The 23,643-nt window shown below is 41.7% G+C and overlaps 2 protein-coding genes across 7 annotated transcripts in view; one reads left to right on the top strand and one right to left on the bottom strand.

The window, feature by feature from the left end:
- Window positions 1–12,838, top strand: part of rbms2b (RNA binding motif, single stranded interacting protein 2b) — a 35,598-nt gene extending 22,760 nt beyond the window's left edge. The window contains exons 5-14 of one of the 6 annotated variants that reach the window (XM_080764632.1): window positions 3,038–3,195; window positions 3,729–3,808; window positions 5,331–5,440; window positions 6,180–6,226; window positions 6,335–6,428; window positions 6,571–6,621; window positions 7,893–8,003; window positions 8,823–8,903; window positions 9,018–9,107; window positions 9,794–12,838. In XM_080764632.1, the coding sequence (XP_080620758.1) occupies window positions 3,038–3,195; window positions 3,729–3,808; window positions 5,331–5,440; window positions 6,180–6,226; window positions 6,335–6,428; window positions 6,571–6,621; window positions 7,893–8,003; window positions 8,823–8,903; window positions 9,018–9,095 (810 nt within the window). In that variant the 3' untranslated portion in view covers window positions 9,096–9,107; window positions 9,794–12,838. Of the gene's footprint in view, window positions 1–3,037; window positions 3,196–3,728; window positions 3,809–5,330; window positions 5,441–6,179; window positions 6,227–6,334; window positions 6,429–6,570; window positions 6,622–7,892; window positions 8,004–8,822; window positions 8,922–9,017 lie in introns of all 6 variants that reach the window. The other 5 variants (XM_080764631.1, XM_080764629.1, XM_080764628.1 and 2 more) reach the window with 5 other exon arrangements.
- A 426-nt stretch (window positions 12,839–13,264) lies between these two features.
- On the bottom strand, window positions 13,265–22,599 carry senp1 (SUMO specific peptidase 1). The gene is made up of 18 exons (XM_080763297.1): window positions 21,846–22,599; window positions 21,695–21,753; window positions 21,386–21,570; window positions 21,199–21,274; window positions 20,243–20,438; window positions 19,958–20,111; window positions 19,726–19,844; window positions 19,313–19,590; window positions 18,905–18,968; window positions 18,738–18,776; window positions 18,547–18,631; window positions 17,922–18,062; window positions 17,202–17,330; window positions 16,496–16,699; window positions 16,103–16,182; window positions 15,885–15,969; window positions 15,043–15,138; window positions 13,265–14,948 (listed from the first exon to the last, which is right to left on the bottom strand). Exons 1-18 carry the CDS (start codon window positions 21,989–21,991, stop codon window positions 14,886–14,888), a joined length of 2,199 nt encoding a protein of 732 aa, XP_080619423.1. The 5' UTR covers window positions 21,992–22,599; the 3' UTR covers window positions 13,265–14,885.
- Between the last annotated feature and the right edge of the window lie 1,044 nt (window positions 22,600–23,643).

The raw sequence follows: 23,643 nt of genomic DNA, 5'->3' as shown, positions 1-23,643 counted from the left end.
ACACACACACACACACACACACACACACACACACGCGCACACACACACACACACGCGCATGCACGCACGCACGCGTAGCACACTTGGCACCCATGCATGCACCTCCACCAACCTTACCTCAACCGGATCACTATCGCAGACACACAACGAACACGAACACACACTCGCACGTGCACACTCATGTATTATTGTACACACTCGTGCACCCCTGACACCCCCCAGGAAAGCCGATCTCTCGCTAGGCCTGTGACGCTGACATTCACACAGTCTCGTGCTCACAAAGTAACTTTGCCCGCTCACTCTGCTGGGTTTCTAGAACCCGGGCGGCTCATGCTTGCGTCAGACTCCTCTCTCTGAATCATCAGCGGGTCCTGTTATGTGGGCTGGCTCCCCATCGCTGCTTCTCACTGCTGAGGAGGAGGGTGTGTGTGTGTGTGTGTGTGTGTGTGTGTGTGAGAGTGAGTGAGTGTATGTGTGTGTGTGTGTGTGTGTGTGTGTGTGTGTGTGTGTGTGTGTGTGAGTGTATGTGTGTGTGTGTGTGTGTGTGTGTGCGTGTGTGTGTGTGTGTGTGAGAGTGAGTGAGTGTATGTGTGTGTGTGTGTGTGTGTGTGTGTGTGTGTGTGAGAGAGAGGATTCACCTTCACCACAGGTCGCGGCAATTACACATGCGTTATTCATGACATGTAAATTAATTCAAAATGCGTTTACAGGTTTTTAATCACATCTGCACACTGAAGTAATGAATATGCAAAATGGTTCGGGGTAGAGGGGTGGATTGGTTATCCTTTGAGGGGCTATCATCGCTTTCGGTCAGACTTTGTGCGATGAGGTGGTGAGGTTTAACCCATTCTGACCTGAGATCAGATTCATATGAGGTTTCCACTGGACACACACTGTGTCTGATTAACCCATTCTGACCTGAGATCAGATTCTAAAAATGTCAGTCGTTCTTCGAATTTTTCAAAAATAGCAGACCTACAAGCTCGTATCGCGCCACTCGGTGGCGCGATATGAGCTTGTAGATCTGCTATTTTTCAATAGGTAAAGCATAACATGATGCTAACACCAAAATGGGTGCCCGGTCAGAATGGGTTAATAATAAAACATAATACAAAAAGATAAAATGTCACTTCTAGCCGCTCAAAAGACTTTCCTTGCGGTCGTGAATTTCCGATCCGAAGATGCGATGCATGTAATATTGTTGATATATGCATGCAGATACAGCCGGTGCAGCCTGCACCTGAATTCAAGGTCAGGATTAACACATTCATACGACTGTATATGCGTGTGAGTGACACGTTATAACAATGTAGAGAGATAATAGCCCTCCTGCGGGACTATGATATCGGGAAGCTATAGATAATATCATCGCTGAAAGGCCTTCGTCCAAAATGTCCACGTGATTCCGCCGTGAGGATTATGTCATTAATATTTTATATAATCCATGGCAGGATGTAATATAATGTAATATGATGAATGATATAATATAGGCTGTGTATAATTATATATATTATTTAATGGACTATATCAGTATCAGACTACTGTCATAGAATCTAGTCCGATTTCACATCATCCGGGCCGACAAATGTCCCCTCTGTCCTACTATTAAGTAGTTAGACAGAGATTGTATTAAACTCTTTTTTTTTAAGATATCTTTTGGGATTTTTCAGCCTTTTTTTGATAGCATACAGTATATCGACAGGAAATGGGGAGAGAGACGGGGAGTGACACGCAGCAAAGGTGGTCGGGGTCGGGACTCAATGGAGCAGGCACGTTCAGAAGGGGTGAGGGGGGACGTTGGTGCTTGGGCACCTGCCCTTTTGCCTCAAAGTGCCTTTTATGGCCTGCACTACATCCTTGGCCCTTATCAATATTATATATATTTAATGTTTACATGGTACGTATAGAACGTATTACTTGTTCTATTGCTTAGTTATTCGTACAATTTATATTATTGTGGAACATCTTGCTCCATTAGTAGAAGACATTTCTGGTATGAAAGGAAAACGAGGGACCCCCACAATAAGACGAGCCCAAAAATCTGCTATATGCGCACACATTGTGCCCCTTTCTGGGGTTTGGGCACTTAACCCATTCTGACCGGGCACCCATTTTGGTGTTAGCATCATGTTATGCTTTAGCTATTGAAAAATAGCAGATCTACAAGCTCATAGCGCGCCACCGAGTGGCGCGCTACGAGCTTGTAGGTCTGCTATTTTAGAAAAATCGAAGAACGACTGACATTTTTAGAATCTGATCTCAGGTCAGAATGGGTTAATCAGACCAGTGCTGTGTCCAGTGAAAACCTCGTATGAATCTGATCTCAGGTCAGAATGGGTTAACCCCTCAGTGCTCTCTGCACGGCCCTGCAATGGAGCCTATACAGTAGGTGCTCGGAGTGCTAGGCCAGTGGTCTGGGCCCGGAGACTGTATTCAAATCCACAGCATATACAATTTGTCAGCGTTGGACAGGTATAGGGTGAGACAGACAGACCAGGCGGATGAAGGAGAGATGAAGAGAGAAGAAGACGAATGAAGGGGAAGAGAAAAACTAAGAAGTGGGAGGGAGGGGGGTTAGAGGTTCAGCTGAAGTCCAGCCAGACCACTATCAACTCCATCTCTGCATAGCGTTCCCCTCAGACCTCTTCCAGGCATCTCAGCTTTTCTCTTCTCCCGGGCCAATATGAAATCCGCCTTCGACTTTTCACCCCTCTGCCCTCTGTTTCAAGACTGTTTTTCTGACTGTCTGTCGACCTCCAACCTCCCCTCCTCCCCAATATGATAAATCTTTAACGCTTCCTGTCAAGTTCTCATATGAATGTCCTCATGCTATTGATGGCAGCTTTCTGAAGGCTCTGGGTTACAGTCGTGATCCAGCTTCAAAGGAACGTGGCGCCTGGCTCGCCTGGCTCCTTCTTAAGTCTAATTCACACATGACGCGTAACAAACGTATATCCTCCACTGAAAGGTGTGACGTGACACTCGTATGCCGTGATATCAAGCAGCCTTTAAATGTCTCACTCCCTGTGCCTTACAGCAACAGGAGCAGGACCCCACCAACCTGTACATCTCCAACCTGCCAGTGTCCATGGACGAGCAGGAGCTGGAGAACATGCTGAAGCCCTTCAGCCAGGTCATCTCTACTCGCATCCTCCGAGACGCCAACGGAACCAGCCGAGGGGTCGGTTTCGCCAGGTACGCATCGAGAGCAGCAACCCCCAGTCTGGTCCATGATTGGACCCCTGAATCAGCTGGTTTTGAATCCACCCAGTGTGTTATAAATTCACCTGAGGGTCTTTGTAATCGTAGCTGTCTAATCAGGGACTATAGTTAGTCCTGGTGTTATTACAGAAACCAAGCAGTATCAGGAGTCCCCAATAGGAGATTGGAACAACTGATTTATTGTGTGCAATTCAGGGTTGGTACAGTGAGGCTACAGGCGGTCAGTTCTGGTACATCCTAATCTGTTTAGGCTATGAAAAAAGAAGAAGAAAGTAACTTGCACAATGCAATAAATGAGGCCAAGATACGAAAAGGTCCAAATGACGTTAGCTTAGGCAAAATGACAAACTTTGTTTTCCCAGTTACATAATGGTCATAACTGAGCCCTCTGGTGGCCAATAAGGGTAGGAAATAGACTCAAAACTCAAGACTTTGCACTATGACACCTGCTGTGTTTGTGCTCACTGGGATGTGTTGTGATGAGTTGAAATAACTCTCCCCTGCAGGATGGAGTCAACAGAGAAATGTGAGGCCATCATTCAACACTTCAATGGCAAATATATCAAGACTCCACCAGGAGTACCAGGTGAGATACTCTAGTCCAGTCTGTGGTTCCCAAACTCTTTCATGGCAAGGACCCCCAAATTGACACTAATTATCCCGCGGACCCCCATTTGAAAAGATATGCCAGGGACCGCCATAAGAGAAGTTATTACGGCTCTAGCAGTGATTCTCAACCCGTTTAATATCAAGGACCCCCAGTTTGACACGCATTAGTCTATGGACCCCCATTTAATGACATTTCTATCTCTGGGACCCCTAATTTGTATTGTAAAATCAATGTTAATTTAACTCTGAGAGAGTGTACAAATGGAACCAAATAGGGTCCATTTGTACACTCCAAACTATCATTTAGCTGGGGACCCCCTGGAACTCCCTCAAGGACCCCACTGTTCTAGTCTGTACTGTATCATGGAAGCAGCACTCACATTCTTTACTTTAAAGTCTGGTAATCTAAATTTACTTACTGTATAGCGCCTAAATCCCTATATTAGGTGCTACTGGCTGCTGACGGTTGAGGATGAAGTTTAGACGTGTGCTGAAACTGAAAGAACTGAGGTCCAGAATGTTCGTTGAGTGGATATTAAATTATATTTATTTACTGTCCAGAATCCTATACTTTGAATGCAAATAACATAAATAACAAACAGTCAAACGTGGTGAATGCAACAGTCCCTGTCCGCAGAGTCAGAAAACAGTTTGCCTCCTATCAGCAACACCTGCAATTCATTAAGGGACAGGGTTAAATACCCTCCCTGTAACTATGGCAACCTAGGCCTGCCCTTGATTGCCCTGTAGTGACATCACAGAGACGATAAGGAGGCTCAAATGGCTCTTACACTTACTTACTGTGAAAGTGCAAAAGTACTCAGAGTTTAAATAAACGTTATGATGATGATGACGATGTAATCAAGTAGAAGTAAAAGTAATTTTTGGAGAAAACAAAAGGGAAAAAAGGAAGTTGACATTTTTAAATAGAGTACTTGAGTAAATGTACTTTCTTACTTTACACCACTGGAGATACTCTATCTATACTGTATAGGCCTATCTATGTGTTCCTTTTACATGTCACTGAGATGACCTTCTGTTTGTGTGAAGCCCATTTAACACCATTACATATCGCTCAATATGGATAATATAATAATAATATTTATTGTCCCTGAAGGGATGTTTGTCTTCACAGTCTGTTCAACACCAACAGAAAAACAACACATAACCTTGTAGCTCAGAACAACATATCACCAAGACAACGAGGTCCCCACTGTACAGAGAGGCCTCCTGTCCGTGGGGCAGTTTGTTTAATGCCGCGATATCTGAGGGGACAAAACTCCTAAAGCAGACCTTTTTCCACGCTAAGGTTCTGGTCTCTTTGTCCAGATGGCATGAGGTTGAAGAAGCGATTCAGGGGATGATCAGTGAAATTTGTCATTGAAATTGCTAAGCGTGTGATGGCCTTATGGTTCATATCAGAAAGTGTGTGGGTGTGGGAAGTCCGATAATTTTGGAAGCTTACTGAAACTCATCAATCACACCTCTGAACCTTCCAGTCCCGGCAGAGCCCTTGTTGTGTAAGTTTGCCGATGGCGGCCAGAAGAAGCGTCAGAGCCAAGGGAAGTACCTGCAGAACGGTCGTCCCTGGACGAGAGACGGAGAAACGGTGAGTTGAACTCTTGTAATCAATAATTCAGGTCAAGAGGAATACAATGGCGGATTTGTAGTGGGTTACGCACCGTGGCTGCGACGTGTTGTGAGCAGGGGACATCAATATGTCCGTACACGGACAAATGTGTCTGTGGCAAGGACTTGGTCCGTGGAACATTTTTGTTTTTCACACCATTATAATGTTACTATTTTCATCATAAGTCTTCGGAATATGTCTGACATGTCTGGCACATTATGTGTCCACTAGTAAAAGTAGTTCTCAAACGTTTTATTTGCAAGGGCCATCATAACTCTGAGAGTATACAAATGGAACAGTTCCCCCATCTGTTTTCAGATGTGTTCCCCCATCTGAAAATGTTTCAGAAGAGAAGATTTGTGTTAAAAATAAATCACACTCTCAAGTTTTTTCAAAAATAGCGCGACATGCTGTGAGCTTGTGGAGCTGCCATTCTTCTGGAACCACTGCTCTAAGTCCTATCTTTTAGCTCAAATCTAACACGACACAGATGCTTTCCCAGTTGTAAAATATAAATCAGGTGTAATGCTTACTGATTATAGATGTTCATAAACGAGAGCTTGCTGCAGCTGGCAATTATGACTAGTTATTCTTGTTTTATGTAATGTAATGTATGTACGGTATACATCCTAACTCTTATGCAACCTCCAGGCAAAGTGAGAGTTCAACGCAGAATATGTGTTTGTTAATGAATGGCATTTTTTTGCTTATTTTCTAGGGGGGAATGACACTAACATATGACCCCACTACAGCCTTACAGAATGGGTGAGTGCTACTGCTTTTTTGCACAGCTGATTTCTATGATGCAAGCATTGAACCCTGTGGTGACGATCATGGACCACTGATCACTAACAGCTTGTTTCTCCACTACAGATTCTACTCCTCTCCCTACAGCCTTGCCCCCAACCGGATGATAGCCCAGACTTCCCTCTCTCCATACATGCATTCTCCGGTATCAACCTACCAGGTATACTGGAACAACCTATTACAGTTAGACCTATGCATTTGATGTTACCTCGCGTTGGAAATCGCCCTGGATTAGGAGAATCTGGATTAAGAGAGTCATAATGACACAGTGTCGTCTTCCTTTCCCTTTGGAATGATTGCAGGTCCACAACCCCTCCTGGATGCATCACCAGTCGTACCTCATGCAGCCCACAGTGAGTACCTTGGAAGGCCTCTTACACACATCCCAATAGAACAATATACTAACTACTAGACTAACTAGAGAAAGCATCCCAATAGAACAATATACTAACTACTAGACTAACTAGAGAAAACACACTGTTTAGAATGCTCACACAATGTGAGTTGAATAAGCAGAATGTTTCGTCCTGAAATTGTATTATTTTGCTTTTTACACACCGTTATAATGTTCTTATTTTGATCATAAGACTCAAATGTCAAGTATTTAGGTTTTCTTCAGAATGTACACTGGTGCCCGGTCCAGGCGCATGTTGTACATATAGGCTGTTCGGGTCACATTTGTGATGACCTTTGCTGTGTGTCTCTCCCCTTCCCTCTCTCCCTCTTTCCTGTCTGTCTTCACTGTAACTATCAATAAAGGCACAAAAGCCTAAAAAAAAATATATATATATATATATATATATATATATATATATATATATATATGACACTTTTTTTTGCACTTATTTGACACTATGGCATATTAGGAATCCGTCTAGTACCAGTGGTTCTCAAATGTATGATTTGCAAGGACCCTCATAACTCTGAGGGCAGATTCACACTATGGTCCCGGGTGCGCACTCGGAACCACTTGGCATCACTGCGTAGATATTAGTCTGGAACTTCTTATGGAAGAATTATTTCCAAGGGGCGGTTACGAACACATTAAAACGACACAGCAAAAAAAGTCTCACTTTGAATAGTGGGCTCTGATTGGTCACCCACAACTCTGGGATGAGCGAAATGTAATTCAAACTGAGGAGTGCCAGACCAATCTCACCAGGGATTTTCTTTTTCCTGTGGCAGATTATAGTCTGCATGGTTTCCAGGCTAATGTGAATCATTCATGGTCAGCGGGGACCAGGAAATCGTGTTCGGGAACAGTTTGAATCAAACAGACTCAGTGTGAATCTGCCCTGTGTACAAATGGAACCAAATGGACCCGTAGAAGGGTCCATATGGTTCCATTGGTGCTAATTGAACACTCTCAGAGTTACAGAACTGTTATGGTCATTCAGGACTAGCTTGCTCTTTATGTGTTTCTGGCAATTATTGAGGGAGGGCAGGAATTATTTTGTACGTCCAAAATATTTTATATGGCAAAAATGTCCACCACAAGCCAGCATGGCTCTGATCCCTGGGTTAAGTGCTAACTCTGTGTCCTTCTCACCACAGGGAGCTGTCCTAACTCTGTGTCCTTCTCACCACAGGGAGCTGTCCTAACTCTGTGTTCTTCTCACCACAGGGCGCTGTCCTAACGCCAGGAATGGAACACACCATGTCCATCCAGCCCACCTCCATGATGGGGCCGCTGGCCCAGCAGCTTAGTCACCTCTCCATGGGCAGCAGTGGCACAGTTAGTCCCATACTACAATATACTGTATAGTAGATAGATATCTATCTATAAATGCATCACGTCTCTTGTCTGTACGTGTTTACTCAAGAACCATTGATATATTCACAATTATTCGATTAACCTACGTTTGGTTTCTATAAATATTGGTTTTGATATAGCCTTCAAGAACTCCAATACTTACTATTGGAAAATTCAAAATACTGTCACTTTATTGCTGCATAATATATTCACGGTCTGTCTGAATGTACGCATAACAAAAACAACAGTTCAATAAGACATATCTTTTGGGCGAGTAAGCCTTGCCGAGCCATGTGGCCCATAGGGCAGGAGCCTATCTCCTGTTTCTCTAGGTGGCGCTGGCTTGATGTAAACACCCTGGACATGACGCTAGTATGTCGCAGGGACTTATTACCCCCAATCCAACCCTTGATCCTGAGTGCCAAACAGGGAGGCATGGGGTCCCATTTTATAGTCTTTGTTATGACCTGGCCAAGGAATGGAACCCCACTCTCCCAATCTCAGGGTGGACACTCTAACCACAAGGCCCCGAGTATGTACGGTACTTAAACTTAAACCCCAGCATGCATATGCTAGGGAATACAATCGTTAGTTTCAGTGACAATTTTTAGAAGAGCAAAAACATAACATACACTAGCATAGAGCTCTGAGGGACTCCGCTCAACCATAACAGGGATTAAGGGGTTAAATTGTCCAGGAGAGCTTGTCCTGGCTTCGGGGTTGATATTCAACAGCGGCATTGCTGATTTAGTGGCTGTGGTAACGTGTTGTTAATTACGTCGTTCTTTTGTTTCCCTCCAGTATATGCCTGCAAATGCATCTATGCAGGGGACCTACATTCCCCAGTACACCCAAGTGCCTGCTACCAACGTCTCAGTTGAGGTACAGAGGAGCGCAACAGTATGTTCTGCCTTGGAATTGGATCATCATGGCGTAATGGGAATGTCTGCGTGAAGCTATTGTTCGGCAAATTAATCTCAGCTGCCTCTCTTTCAGGAAAGTGCCGTCCAACAACCAGTTGCCATAGAGACACCTACAGAACACACAACCTACTCCTACCAGCATAACAAGTGAAGAGTGGCGGAGGTGGGCTCCACTAAAGTGTAGTGTGTCGTGTGTGTTTGTTTGCGTGCGTGTACTTGTATTACTGTACTCGTGAGGGCCAAATGTTCCCACAGGTGTAGCCACGACGAGTATAGTAGAGTTTGAGAAATAGACATTGTTAGGAGAGAGAAATGGTTTTTATTTTATTTTCATGGTTGATGCTGAGATCTTCTCTTTCAACAATCCTTAGGCTATTTTCAATGCCGTCCTAAACTTTTGATGTCCTCACAAGTATAGGAAGACAAACGTGTGTGCGTGCGTGTGTCATGTTGTGTCGTGTGTGTGTGTGTGTGACTGTGTGTGTGTGTGTGTGTGTTTATCTGTGCCTGTTTGTGTGCATGCAAACATCCATGCGACTAATCCAGAGAAACATCTGTTTCTTACATCGATGCTACAGTATTTATTGAGAAAAGATGAGGGACCACACAATAGTTGCTCTCATTGCTAAATCTGGCGTCCCTCGTCCCTCCGTCTTAGATGTTCTGGAGCTGGAGTAACTCTCATCGGGCCCTGTCCGCTGACCAACCTGCACAGTGCACAGTTGACTCTGGACTCTTTAAGCACCAGACATGTAGGGAGGAACACGGACTGTTACACAGAGGACAAAAATTGATATTTTCTACAAACTCATACTTTATGACAAAACTCTTTTACTCCATACACGCAAGGCTAATAGAGAGGATGGCGAGCGAACAGGAAATAGAAGAACAGAAGATGGTGCGTCTATTTTGATAATGGTCAAGAGGCAGAAGAAACCGGTCGTCACACAAATACACATTACATCGTTCTTGTTTTTTTTTGTTTTTTTGTGCACATATTTCAATTTATTTTCTAAAACTCTGGCGAGCCAGAAAAAACTGAATATCACAACACCACATGTCAATTTTGTCATTTATTTCACTCTTCTTTTCTTTTTTTTCTTTTTTTTTTTTTTTACCTTTTGTAAGATATGCTAAGAGTTTATTTCTCTCTTTTTGTCTGATACTTTGAGCTTTGAACCTGCCTTTTTGTACATAATTATTTTTGTTTTTTTGTGTGTTTAGCTTTATATGTCTCCTTGTTTTACTGATTAGTGCAAATATTTGAAAAGAGAAGGCTTACAAAACAAACCATCCAACCAACAAAAATCTAAGGTCTTCTATTTTGGAGATATCTGGTGCTAACTTGGATTTGTTTCTTCAAAAGTGGCAGCAAGTTTGATAGTATATACGTTATTAGAAGCAGTTCTTTATTCCTTTTGACACTTGAATCTCAAAAGATATATAGTTTCAACAATCTTGACAAAGCTTCAGACAATCAAAGGATTAGAATAATATGATTATTTAGATAGAGTTTGTGGTCAATATGACAGATTTCGGAGAGCTGACTGCTTTCAAAGAGATAAATAGACTAATTCCACAGAATATTTTAATATAGAGCAAAGCATATTCACTTTGAGCTGCTCCACTTGATTAAATCCAAAGTTGCTCAATAGAGATCGCATCTCACACAGAGCTGCCTGTACATAGGACTTTTGTTTTTCGCTAACAGTTTTGTTTGTTTGTTTTTTATCTGTGTGTAATAATGTCACGGTTATTTTTAATAACATTTGACCAAAACGTGTGTACATAGCAGCAAGTTCGTCATTGTGTATTTCCACGTTAAAAGGGTTTTACACAGTTTGCTTTTATAGAAGTGAAAGCCAAGTCTCACACAAAGGATTATTTTCTGAAACAAGACATCAGGATATGGTATCCTCATTACACAGACATGAAAAACAACTGTTACAGTGTGATGCTATCCTGGTATTTCCTCAGAAGACACTATTGAGATGTTTTAATATGGCCAGTATGGAGATGTCTTCTCGACATGGGCCGTTAAATGTGTCTGCTTCTACACCTGCATTGCTGCTTTTTCCCCTCCTTCCTTGTGTTTGACTGTTGTTTATTTTTTTATTTACTTTTTTTATTTAAAAAGTTTTCTTGAGATTTTTTTAAATTCGTTTTTAATACTTTTTAAGATTGATGCTATTTTTCAAAGAGGCTTTGATTTTATTTTTGGTAGTGTGTTGTGTGTGCTTTAAATAGTGAACCGTAGATAAGTGTTTTCAACCATGCATTTTCTCTTTGAAATCAGTGATTTGTTTGTGTGTGTTTGCATAATTCTCTTGCTCTGGTTTCAATGTTGACAGCATCAAAAGGCTTTAACGTGTTAAAAATATTTCAGTTCAGTCTGTGTCACCACCATAGTGTTGGCACTTTTAACCTTATAACTCCCGGTAATGGATGAATTATGTGTGCTAGAGCAGCTAGACTCATAAGCTTGTTACAGATATGTGCCCCAAGCAGTTGGGAACAATTTAATGGTGAAAACCTTAACTTACCTCATCATACCAGAGCAAATGTAGGCTTAGTCAGTGTGCAAGGATCACAGGCAATAACTGCAGTAGTACTCACGGCTGCTCACCTTTACTCTTCCGTCCGATTTTCAGAATCATGCCCAAGGTCTGATGGTCTATGCAATTAATTTATTATTCTTAATAATGCAATACACCTCACGTTATGACAATGGATCACCTGACAAAATGACTGCAGACAGACACTTTCATGTTCCCAGGACTCTGGTCTACTTTCATCTTCATCTATTGAGAGAATAGCTGAAATAAAAGGGAATCTGTTTTGTTTATCATAAGCTCATATAGACGATTGTACTAAATCTGCTCAAATCAAGAAATTGTGGCAGGTGTACTTGATTAATACTAAATGGTGTACTGCCCATCTCCCCAACCATTCAACTGCAACTGTCCTGTTTTTGTTTTCTGTATCACCAAAGAAGACAGTGCGGGTAATAGTATGGGTCTACAGTAACACAAGACCTCGTTGTTCTAGGCCACTGATAGATTTAGGCAGATATTAATCTGAGACAGTTGTAATAGGTTTAGTTTCCCTTAATTTCCTCAAATCACAATTTTTGTTTTAGTCCAATAACAATTATCTCTCTGGTCTACTCGTGTTTGTAAATGCATTTTCATTCAGAGACTTAAAACTGGTTGAGTGCTTTTAGTTTGTATTCTGAAACCAACTGTTATTCCTATTAGGACATAAGAAGTCAAACTTCACAGAAATGCCTTAGATATCACCGATGAGATAATAAATATAATAGTGCTGTTCAAAAATGGTTGGTTGGTTCTGACTGGAACAGAGCTTTTCATCGTGCACTGCTAATGTTAATGTTGAATACCTTTTTTTTCCCCTGTATGAAAATACAGGGATTTACAAAGCAACTTGGATTTTCTTTAAATAACTATTATTTTGTCTGTGTTCCATTGTCATTCTGGATTGTTTTTCTCCAAAAAAGAAATTGAAGTTAACAAATCTGTCACAGATTTCCTTGAACGGTTTATTGAAAGATTAATTTTGATGAACTTTCTTGCTGCTAATTTTGGGATTGCAACGTTTCTATAGAACACCTGGAAGCTCATTCAATAAATCAATGTATACAATGGGGAGGGGGGGGGGGGTCAAGGTTTTAAAATCTTGTTTGAATAAAGTCCTAAAGTCGTGCGATGGGTCTCTCATCCATCCAGCGTGGTTGTGAGCATCAAGCAGACTATTGTCTCGGGCCCGTTTGTCCTTCTGTCTTCTGTCCCCTTCCTCAAAAACTACAGCTGTTGAAAACTTGTTTGGTTTGATTTTGAACTCGATATTTTTTTTAATTAAAGATTTTTTTTTCCACTGTTGTCTGTTTGCCTTTTTTTTTTAAATCCAAGGGCATATTAACGCATTTAGGCATTAGGCTGATTCTAGAAATGCCTTCTTCTTAATCCTGAGCTTTCTGAAAAACTGATGTTGCTATATGTGGTTTTTTTTCAAAATTCAAAAATTTCCGCAATTTCCCGCAAAAGTTTTTTCGTAAATGAACCCTACTTGTCATACAAGTTGAAGCGTCATGCAAACACGTTGCTATTTTTGAATTTTTTGTTTTGGACATATCTAGCGATATCTAGCTAAAATCTAAAAGGACACAGATGGTTTCCCGGATTTTATGGGTTAAGAAGAGCATTTAAGAGTTATGGCTTTGCCAATTATTTTAGTTGTGTTCAAATTATCTTTGATATAAGAAAACAGTCAGGAATCACAATGCATGAATTTATTTCTAAAGGGAATTTAATCTAGATAAAAAAAACAAGATACAAAAATTGTATAAAATGTATTTTAAATACATTACGAGGCTGTATACTTTTAACTGTACAAAGTTATATCCTCCATAAACCTACAAACTGTTTGAAAAAAGAGCCTCTCAAATAAACAAAATAGACTTTGAACCTCAGCTGCAGTCTTTTAGAATCAAGACTCACTGAGAAGGATATGGCAATACTTTTTTAAACAAGCTATTCTGGGGTAACCTAGACAGCCGTTACACTCAGCAGCAGGGCAGTACATCAAAAGGTACCATCACTCATTCTGCTCAGTCACCACAAACCATACTCTGAGGTATATTTATACATTTGAAAACTTTTATACATACTGAACAAATAACTGAAATAAATAATGTCCATTTGGATGTAATCATTCATCTTGTAAGGCGAAGATCTATGTGGATGTCCAAATATAAAGATTTTATACATGCCGTTTTCTACATTTCACGTTTATCACCTTGCCTTGCAATGTAGTTTCATTACATCTTATTACAGCTTTGGAAGTCATTCACCCAATAAATAATGATTCATTCATTAGATTCTTGGGTATTTACAACTCCAGGAAAATAATACATTTAAATAAGATTTACTTTTGAACATAATTTTCTTAAGCCTTGGTTTCAGCAAAAGAAAACCTCAATGCACTGGAATAATGTGACAAAGCATAAACATGCTACTTTTGTGTATGCACTGTGGTTCTGAATGTTATACTCCAGAGTATGATTTGTTGAAGCGCATTGACAATTTGGTAAAGGTTTGTGTAATCTTGTCATGATATAACTAGCCCAATGGCGAGAGATCTTGTTCGGTTGACTCCTCATTGACTACATTGTATGGTGACACAGCTGTCAATGTCACTCTTTTAGCACACAAATGAACAAAAACGATGCAGATTCTGCAAATATATATCATCACAAAATCCAGTACCTAATTTCTTTTAAAGAACAAATGTCAACTTCATGTCGATTTAACTATATGCATTAGGAAGAAGACCTGGACTAATGGATCTGAACTACAAAGAGTAAAATCAACAGGAAGTTGACATTTTTATATAAATAATAATCCCATTATATATTGACTGCTGTTTGCATTCGTTTATGTGCCACATGACTGACTTGAGCGTTCACTGTACAATGTTATGTCACTGATTCAATTATTTGAATATCAATTTCAATGGAGCTAGATACGTTACTAGTTGGACTAGTTACATCATGACAAGGTAATAGCACAACCCTACCTCTAACAAAGTATCATTGTGCTTTAAGTTCAAACAAGTTATTCTGACAGGACAATACAAAATGTGCACCAATTCAGCTGTAAAACTGATTTTCCGTTGATGCATCAACAAAACAAACAAGAAAGGGGGTGCCGAGAGGCAGTGCTTTATATTCTGGCCCCGTCACATCAGGCAAGAGCCAGGTTAACTGAAGAACTGCTGGTATGGCAGAGCCGGCTCCAGATCTGAAGGCGCTGGGATGTGAGTCTTTCCCCAGAGAAGAGTGAACTGAATCCTGCAGTTGAAATGGGCTTGGCCTGCGTCACAAGAGCCAACTGTGCTACTTCAGGCCCACACCTCAATGATGTCACAAAAGTTGCCGGTTGAGAAGCTCCCAAATCATTCTTCTTCTGAAGTAGGGCATGTGTGACTGTAAATATGAAAGGAAAATCGTGTTAGACATGTTTCACCATAATCCACTGATGCACTGGAAGTTTCGCTTTGCTGTTGTCAACTGTGCATACCTGTGTAAATGTGATTGGCTTGTCTTTGGTGATGTACTCTGCATATTTGCATGTGAACATCCCACAGTCGCTGCCATTCATCTGTTGAGGGATTTCCTGTCGGGGGAGAGGGGGTGCATTATTACATAGTCGAGGGGCCACAGGCCCAAAAGCTCAAGGAATAGAGTTTAACCTATGATGTTGTCATACCGTACTTTTTATTAGTTTTTTCTATTAATTTGGTCATTGAGGAAACATCGCGGAACAAGTTATGGCCATTTTTGTATACCACACCAGAGACAACCTACAGTATATAAGGCAACATTTTCCAAATTTCATTATGCTTCAAGTAGCATGTGACAATGTGACATGTCAAACTTGGGGGTTTTCATTATTCTATGCGATTCTTCATGTTGGTACAAACATCAGAATTATTTTTAGTTTAGACAATGAATTATGTGGTTTTGCATAATCAGAGACAGTATACCCCTAAAATGGTATACAGCTGCCCTTCTGAAACGGCTATCACACATTATATCACTCCTGGATGTCAGACGAACAAGATGATACCACATATGTCTTGTATCTTTTAGTGGCAACGATATCTCACCCGGCCTAAGGACTATTAGTGTCAGCAGTAGCAGGTACTGTAGTGATATAAGTTTCAGTCTGTACAGTCACTACTGTAACGTTCATATTCTTCTACAGTATATACAAATACTTAAAAGGCAGGACATATAATATCATATTGGGTCTTCTTAACAACGCATAAAGCGCATCTTGGAACAGTCAGAATGCTTGGCTGGCAGAAATTCCCATCTGTAAAATGTACTTTAAATCCTGCCAAACAGGTCACAACTTACATTGCGTCTCTTACTGTGTACCGTCCAGCATGAGGTATCCAGTTCTTTGCCCTTCTTGTCTTTGCTTTCTTTCTGCAGGTAATCTCTATGGACACAGAATGAAATTACAGGGGCCCTAATTACTTTTCCAGGCTTCTGTTGAAGTAGATTCTCCTCGACAAAGCAATACAGAGTGAGTGGGTTGCATTTCAGTTATCGAGCCTATCGCTGAAACTTACAGCAAGATATCGCAGGCCTGGTCATTGTTTCCTCCCATGGAATCAAAATACATGACGGCCTTCTTTCGTAAGTCCACCACCTGGACAAGAGAATTCATGTAAATACAAGAGCTGCATGAATCACTGCATGAGCTAATAGCTACTAGCTACTGTCCCACACGTTCACAACTAACGCTGCATTCACACGGGCAGATGGTAGTCTACTGGTCATTTTCAATAGAAGCCAGCGACATGAAGATACAAAGATACATCCGATGTTTGCAGCTGCTGCAAAAGCTACAAACCGAACAAAAACGTTGAGCTGATCTCAACTCAAGCTACAAATACGCTGTGTAGCTTTGTTTCTTTGCATCTGCCAGTGTGAAAGCAGCATAAGGCTCATGGAGGACTTACTGAAAGGCACCAGTGCACCCCCAAGTGGACAGGCACAAGCAGGATGTCGACAGAGAATATGTCAATCTTCTTGGTCCATCTGCGGACAGAAGAGTAGCCGCTGCTACGCAGCTTTGGGTAGAAGAATGTGTTGAACGTTTCGACCGACGGCCGGCCAGGGTCTTTGCTACGCTGCACCAGTAGGTTCATGTAGAAATTAATGACCTGGGAGAGAGAACGGGTAATGAAACACTGACAAACAGGTAATTTGTTACACTGATAAGTGTTTTATTATTACGATTATCTTGTGTATATTGTATTGCTGATGTCGCATGTCTTGTGGACCATGTCACACCATCAATTTGCTACTTGTACCTGTCCGAATGAGACAAATAAACCGATTGAGTCTCTTTAAAAATGCCATTTACTGTAGACCTATATGCCCTACGGTTACAGTAATTTGTAAAGACTTTTCATGAAATTCAACTACCAATGGCATGTGATTCTCATCTCACAGAAAAGCCTGGCAAATAACTATGGCACAGAGTGTATATAGGGTGTGACTTTCATTGTACAGGTAAGTACTTCCTCCAGAAGTTGTCTTTTTCAACCAATCAAGACAGGATTTTCATGCCAAGGGAATGTAAACAGATCTACAGAGCATCAACCTAAGTTCTTTGGGTGGTACTTCTTGTCCAGCGTAATGAGTGAGGTAATGAGTTCTCACCTCATCGTTGAGCCAGTTTAGGTTGCTGAGTGTCTGTAGATCCTTGCGTGTGAGGCTGAGTCCGAAACCTTCACTGAGCACTTCATGCGGATTGCCTCTCATGGTCGCGTTCACGTCTTCCTCCATCTCCTTAAAACACACAGCACAGCAGTGTGATAAGCCAAGGAACAACGCAAAAAAGTACACAAATTACACATGAACAAAAATAAAACCGTTAGTATCGACAACTATGCTGCATGTCTTTTGCTTTGAGCTTCACATGTTTCAAAAGTTCTAATGTTTCTTTTGCCTTTTTCTCAGGACTGCACTCATCTAGCATCATACTCTTCTAATCATCCACAAAAATTAAAATACAGTAATGGTAGGTAAACTGTAGTCAAGGAGTTTAACACTAGACCTACAAAGGAGAGTTGTGCATGGCAATTGGAATAAATATATTGGAATATATGCCATATATTCAAAATAAAACAGTTAGTATCATTAAGCATAAAATATATTTTTCACTGGCTGTAGACAACAATGCTGTCTTTCGCTTTGAGCTTAAAATGTTTCAAAAGTTATGTTTCTTTTGACTTTTTCTCAGGACTGCACTCAGCAATTATCATACTCATCTAATCATCCACAAAAAAATGTAATTAAAAATAAAATAGTTTTTTTTTTACTAGACTTACAAAAGGAGAGTTGTGCAAGCCAATTAAAGACATTAAAACCATACAATACCTCATCGAGCTCAGGGAACTCTGGTTTCTCTTCCAAGGACTTTGGCTCTTCGCTGACGGGAGTGAGAGGAATCTCCTTCTCCAACGGAACTCGCACATGGACCTCAACAAGTGGACTAAGTTGGCTTTCATCAGATAGACGCTGATGGACAAGAACACAAGCAGGTTTAGAGGAATGAATGACAGCAGTCCCTAAGGTTGGCTTAGAATGTTTGTGAAAACAAAAGTGGTACTCCGACTTAGTCAGTGGCCCTTCGTGTTTTTTTTGTCACTGTATATTTGCACATGCACATTGTAAAGTGTCCTCTGCATGCATTTACTCAGCCTATAACTAACTACTAGGAGGAACAGTGAGCGCAGTGAGTGCCATGTTACGGTGCTCTGGGAGCAAAATGGGGTTTCAAGTCTTGCTCCTGGTCACACATTGACACATTGCTGGCCTGGCCTGGGACCTGGGACACCCAGGGCCTCTGGCTTCCCAAGCAGGCTCATTAACCACTCAGCTATGGCAGACCCCATAAATGTCAAGTTTTTATAATCAGCATAAATGTACGATATATTGATTGACAAGTTACTTAAAACCATGCAGATCTATTAGACGGTTTATGTAGTCTTTCTTGACTCACCTGTCTTAGCAGCTGGGCAGCCAAAGCCTCTTGTTCTTCGATTTGTCTCCGTCGCTCCCGTGCGCGAGAGTCATACATGCTAGTCCTACAATGTGAAAACATACCTTATTGGGTTTTTTCCACATAGCTTTTCCAATTCAATATCAGTCCATAGTGGGGTTAAATAAAGAAAACATTAAGATTGTACTCACAATTCTTTGATCCATAACTCAGCTTGGAAACATGGCACACTGCAGAGACAGAAAAAAAATACAAGTTGATTTGATTAATTGAGTCGATTTTAATTAATTAATTGGAGGTGTCAGAAGAAATGTACGGTATTATAAAATAACCACGTTTAGTCAAAGCATATACAAACCTTGAGGTATCTGGCTTTTTACCCTTTTGTTCTTTCACGATTATTACAGAATCACCATCAAAGGCTGAAAAGAAAAGACAATATGACATTGTTGAGTGTTGAACTAAACGTATAAACTGCTTTGAAGTATCCGCTTGACTTTAGACTAGAGCATTCTATGTATTATGAAAGGTTTTTATTGATTGATTGAAAACTTTATTAGACCGAAATGTAAACGGCACAAGGTACAGTCAGGCAGTTAGGCTAAAAGGATACCACAAAAACGTCCAGGGGACTTGTTTCCATTGTGGTCCTTATAATTATACTCATGAACTCATACATTACACAAAACAGCTTGACTTAAAGCTACAAACATCATGAAATGGTATTTTCCTATTTCCATATTGCACAATGAGCTGAGAAACTCACCAGATGATTGTGTGTCCTGAGACGAGGTGTCCTGCAGGGCAGCTGGAGACGGAGCAGAATGCTGGGTGTCTGCTTCACTTGGACGGAGGACAGAGTCTGGGGACAATGTCTGGTTCCCTGGCCCACCAGAGGCCTCCGCCGGACTGGGGAGGCTGCTGGAACCCTGGCTGGATATTTCCTGGGGACTGGGGGGTCCGCTGGGTCCCTCCGGCGTCCCTTCTGCCCCAGTAGCACAAGGTACCTTCATAAGCCGACGACTGGTGCTCAGGAAGCTGGTGCTGAAAGACGGGGAAGAATGATATCACAACAGCGGTCAGTGTTCTCCAATAGACCATTTGCTTTCTCCAGGCCATTTTTTATATTACTGATTTGCATTGTCATTTCTCTGCACACCATAGAAGAAGTCTACTTACAAATCTCTGTGCGACCGATTAATGGTGTGCGAGCTTCCATTGTTGTGGAAAGACGACTGACCACCACAGACCATGTTCAGCAACTGTCGGTAGACCTCCTTCTCTTCCTCGTGGATAGACTGGCCCAAAACAAAAAAGGGAAAGCCAGTGAGATGGAGGCCAGTGATAGCCTACAACAACGGTATAAGAGAAATCCACAGCTACCTGATCCACTGTGGTTCTGACAACTAACCTCTTGTGCAGTGCAACGAGCTCTGGACCCAGGTAGGCGGCTAGAGGAGGTGCTGCTGTGTGTGGGACTCTGCACCACTTTGATGGGGAAGGTTTTCTCATACATGCTGGTGAAGGAGCTGCCACTTGTACCACTACCATGAGCAGCTAATTGGCTGTGGAAATAAAATGACAATTTGTTAAACAAGCGAACTTGATCAGCCAACGTTGACTAATACTGTTCTGGCATGTTAACGAAAATATTCAGCAAGATAGCATTCCAATGGTAAGCATAGCAGCATATTACCTTGATGTCCCCTGCGGTCGGAGGTTGAGGGGTCTGCCTAGACGTGGTAAGGGGTATACTTTGGGGGTGCAAGAGGGAGGCAAACTGAGCGAGTGCCCATTGGTTTTGGGCACTTCACGATGCACGAGGCTCATACACGCTTGCCGCCTGCAGACCTTAGATCCCACAAATGTTCTCTCATTTCGGAAGGGTTCCACTGTCCAAGATGAAAGAATTACATTTCTGTGTGAGAATGCATGCACTCCGTCCGTCTTCCCAGTGTGTTTGTGAAGGGTATGAGGACATTACATGACGTGCATGAACATAATGCATACATCTCCATTTACACTATATTAATACAATACATAGATAGTGGTTATAACCATTATTGTGTATTCCATTACGCATGTATAATGTATTTACACATTTTCTTTGTGTATATTGATTTGGATGCTTAGTTAGGTATGTGTACATAGCTAAATTAACCCTCTCTCTTTGTTTGATTACATGACAATAATTACTGTCTGTTCTGACATAAACCTCAAGAAGATGGATGGATTTCCAGGAAATCAGGAGTAAAAAGGAGGAACCGCTTATATTTGTTTAAAAGACATGGCATGTACTGTCAACATTGGAAGGTCTTCATCAGGGTGAAAAGGGTTGGATCATTCATCATGGATTACTTTAAATGTGACAGCCAGTGTACTTAATTGTATTTCACATTGGAATGACCTTTGTTATAGCCTAAAATAGTTATATGAAAAGGCAGCTAACAATGTTATTAATTGAGGTACTATACAATGTGCAGACAATGTTTTTCTGCAAATAAATTTCAAATAATGCTGCCTGTTGAACATCAACACCAATATACCCTGGGTGGAAATTCATAGTCGTGCGAGCGCGCGCGCGCGCACACACACACACACACACACACACACACACACACACACACACACACACACACGATGCATCCTTACCAGATTTGGTGGTCTTCCACTGCAGAGTTGTCGAGGGAGCCGCAAATGTATCATCGAGCAAGGCAGTGTTCTTATCCTGAAAACATGTGAGAGAACAGACAGTCACACATCTCAGAATTGTGTGTTACCAATATTTGAAGTGCACCATGATCACATGAGAAGCATCATAAACAAACATCACTGGTACCTCTTCCCAGGCTGCTGCTGATGATGTTGATGGAAGTGGCTGGAGGTCTTCTGATGGAGGACCAGGAGGAGAAGCAGGGAGTATGTTCCTCAACGCAGGGCTCATGCTCCTCACCCATGTGGCCACGTTAGAACTATGGCTTTTTACCCCTTCAGCTGCGATCTTGACTGTGTCAATGAGGTCCCCTGGTACCCGATATCAATTAAAATGATATGAACATAACAGACATGCTTTTTGTGTGGCTGTACAGAAATTACATGAGAAGGATTCTGCCTGGGAATTGTGTTTGCCATTGACATTATTCATTACCCATTCTGGATTTCTTCACTGCTAAGCCATCTGGGACAACGTCATCTCCATCTTCCAAACTTATTGAAGAAATAAATAAAAACGGTTGGTTTGTGATGAAGCGTGGAGCTCAAACTTTGTTGAATAGATCTACCGTCACGACAACACATACCATTCAAGTGGTCTTTTCCTGCTCACCCGACCTCCTTCAGGTGCCTCATCGCCGGGTGCATCATCTGCTTGGTGGTCCGCAGCTGGCTCCCCGTTGCGAAGGTTGGCGATACCGGTCCCTATCCATTCGTAGATTTTATTGAGCATGTTTCGGGAAAGTTCCAAAGTGCCCCCCAGCCAGCCCACCAGTTGAGAAATAAAATCACTTCTTACACGCACTTCTGGTCCAGCTTGCTAACACACACACAAAACGGGGCCAAATACACGTCATTCGAATTGCGGCGGCGGGGTTATTCGTGGCTACCTTAACTGGCTAAAACACCCACGCCACATATCGTCTTTCTTTTCCACGAAACGAGCTAACCGTTAGCTAGTTAGCAGCAGCTAGCTCTGAGTGTGTTTAGCTAGTAGCGCGCTAGGCTAACTAGCTACCCTAGCTAACGGTTAGCCACCACCACAGCTCGCTCGAGCTGATCTAACTATATTTTAGATTCCAGGCGGAAGCGGGTCACTGGCGACCGACGCGCTCTAAAAACAACGGCGATTCGGAGTTGTTCGGCATTTCAGTCGCGCGGCGCAAAAATACAATGCCTTTAAAACGACATTTAAACTCGCTAAAAATATGACTATTATTAAAGCTCTCTGCCGAGTCCCGCTTCTTCCTCATTCAAAACCACAACATGGCTGAAACGAGGAGCGACTACACGTTTCGCCGTTGTCGCCGCGCACGTTGTGGCGTGGTCCGTGTGTGGGTCGCGTGCCTCAAGAGGAACTGATCTGCAAGCTAACGAAGCGTCACGTCGCGACGCGTTGTTGGCTTGTAGATCTGTTTTTTAGGCACGCGACACCGTAGTACGATGGGTTATATATAAATTAAGCTTCAAGTTCACTTCAGTTCCTTAGTTGTAGTACGTTTAGCTCATGAAATGTAAGCGACCTAGTTGTTTTCCCTTAATATTCTTACTGTATGTAAGAGGAGGGGCCAAGTGATGAGAAACTTGAAACGGATGAATATGTTTTTCATTTTTCTTCATTTTGTTTAGTGGTCCTTGCGCCAAACGGAAAGATAAGGATGGACTTGAAAGCAAAAGGAATGCCCATAGCAGATGTACTACTACCCATCATAGGGATGGATGCAGTGGAATTAGGAGTCCTAATTGGCAATATTGGAAAATGATCACAGGAAAAATGGAGAGACTGAATGAAGGACTATATTTCCACACTCACTCCAGAGGGCCACTATAGTTCCACACTCACTCCAGAGGGCCACTATATTTCCACACTCACTCCAGAGGACCACTATATTTCCACACTCACTCCAGAGCGAGGGCCACTATATTTCCACACTCACTCCAGAGGCCCACTATATTATATTTCCACACTCACTCCAGAGGGCCATATTGCATGTATTACTGTCATAGCAAAAAGAAAAAGCCGATCTTGTAGATCAGCTATTTTTGCTATATTTGAATTGAAATCCTGAAAAGAATTGGCAATGTTTTTTTTATTGGAATCCTGAAAAATATCATCTATGAAAAGGCAACACAATGAGCAGAAAATGAACCATGTAACAACAAATTGAGCAGGTCACCGCAGGGAGTTGAACCCCGTTCTGGTAAACCAGAAGTACCACAACCAGTGCCTTAGTTTTTGTTTTATAATTTACAGGTCCAAATCACAGTGTGTCTTGCCTACAATTTCCAGATTGAAAATACTTGAGACAAAATACTAAATAGTCTATTGTCCATGAACCCATTTTGGGCGGGAACCCTTTTGGTGATTTAAGCATTATGTTATGA

Source organism: Protomyctophum bolini (genome assembly GCF_963924005.1).
Source record: "Protomyctophum bolini genome assembly, chromosome: 5".
Lineage (NCBI taxonomy): Eukaryota > Metazoa > Chordata > Actinopteri > Myctophiformes > Myctophidae > Protomyctophum > Protomyctophum bolini.
Note: the sequence above shows the minus strand (reverse complement) of the source record. Positions and strands in the feature narration are given on the sequence as shown.

What these genes read in the sequence shown, in the direction of transcription:
- senp1 (XM_080763297.1), bottom strand. Translation starts at nt 21,991, where the DNA reads ATGCTCAATAAAATCTACGAATGGATAGGGACCGGTATCGCCAACCTT. An exon ending in CGACCGCAGGGGACATCAAG is followed by an intron (nt 20,112 to 20,242) that starts GTAATATGCTGC and finishes TTATTTCCACAG; the next exon opens with CCAATTAGCTGCTCATGGTA. An exon ending in CAGGCCTGCGATATCTTGCT is followed by an intron (nt 15,970 to 16,102) that starts GTAAGTTTCAGC and finishes CTGTGTCCATAG; the next exon opens with AGATTACCTGCAGAAAGAAA.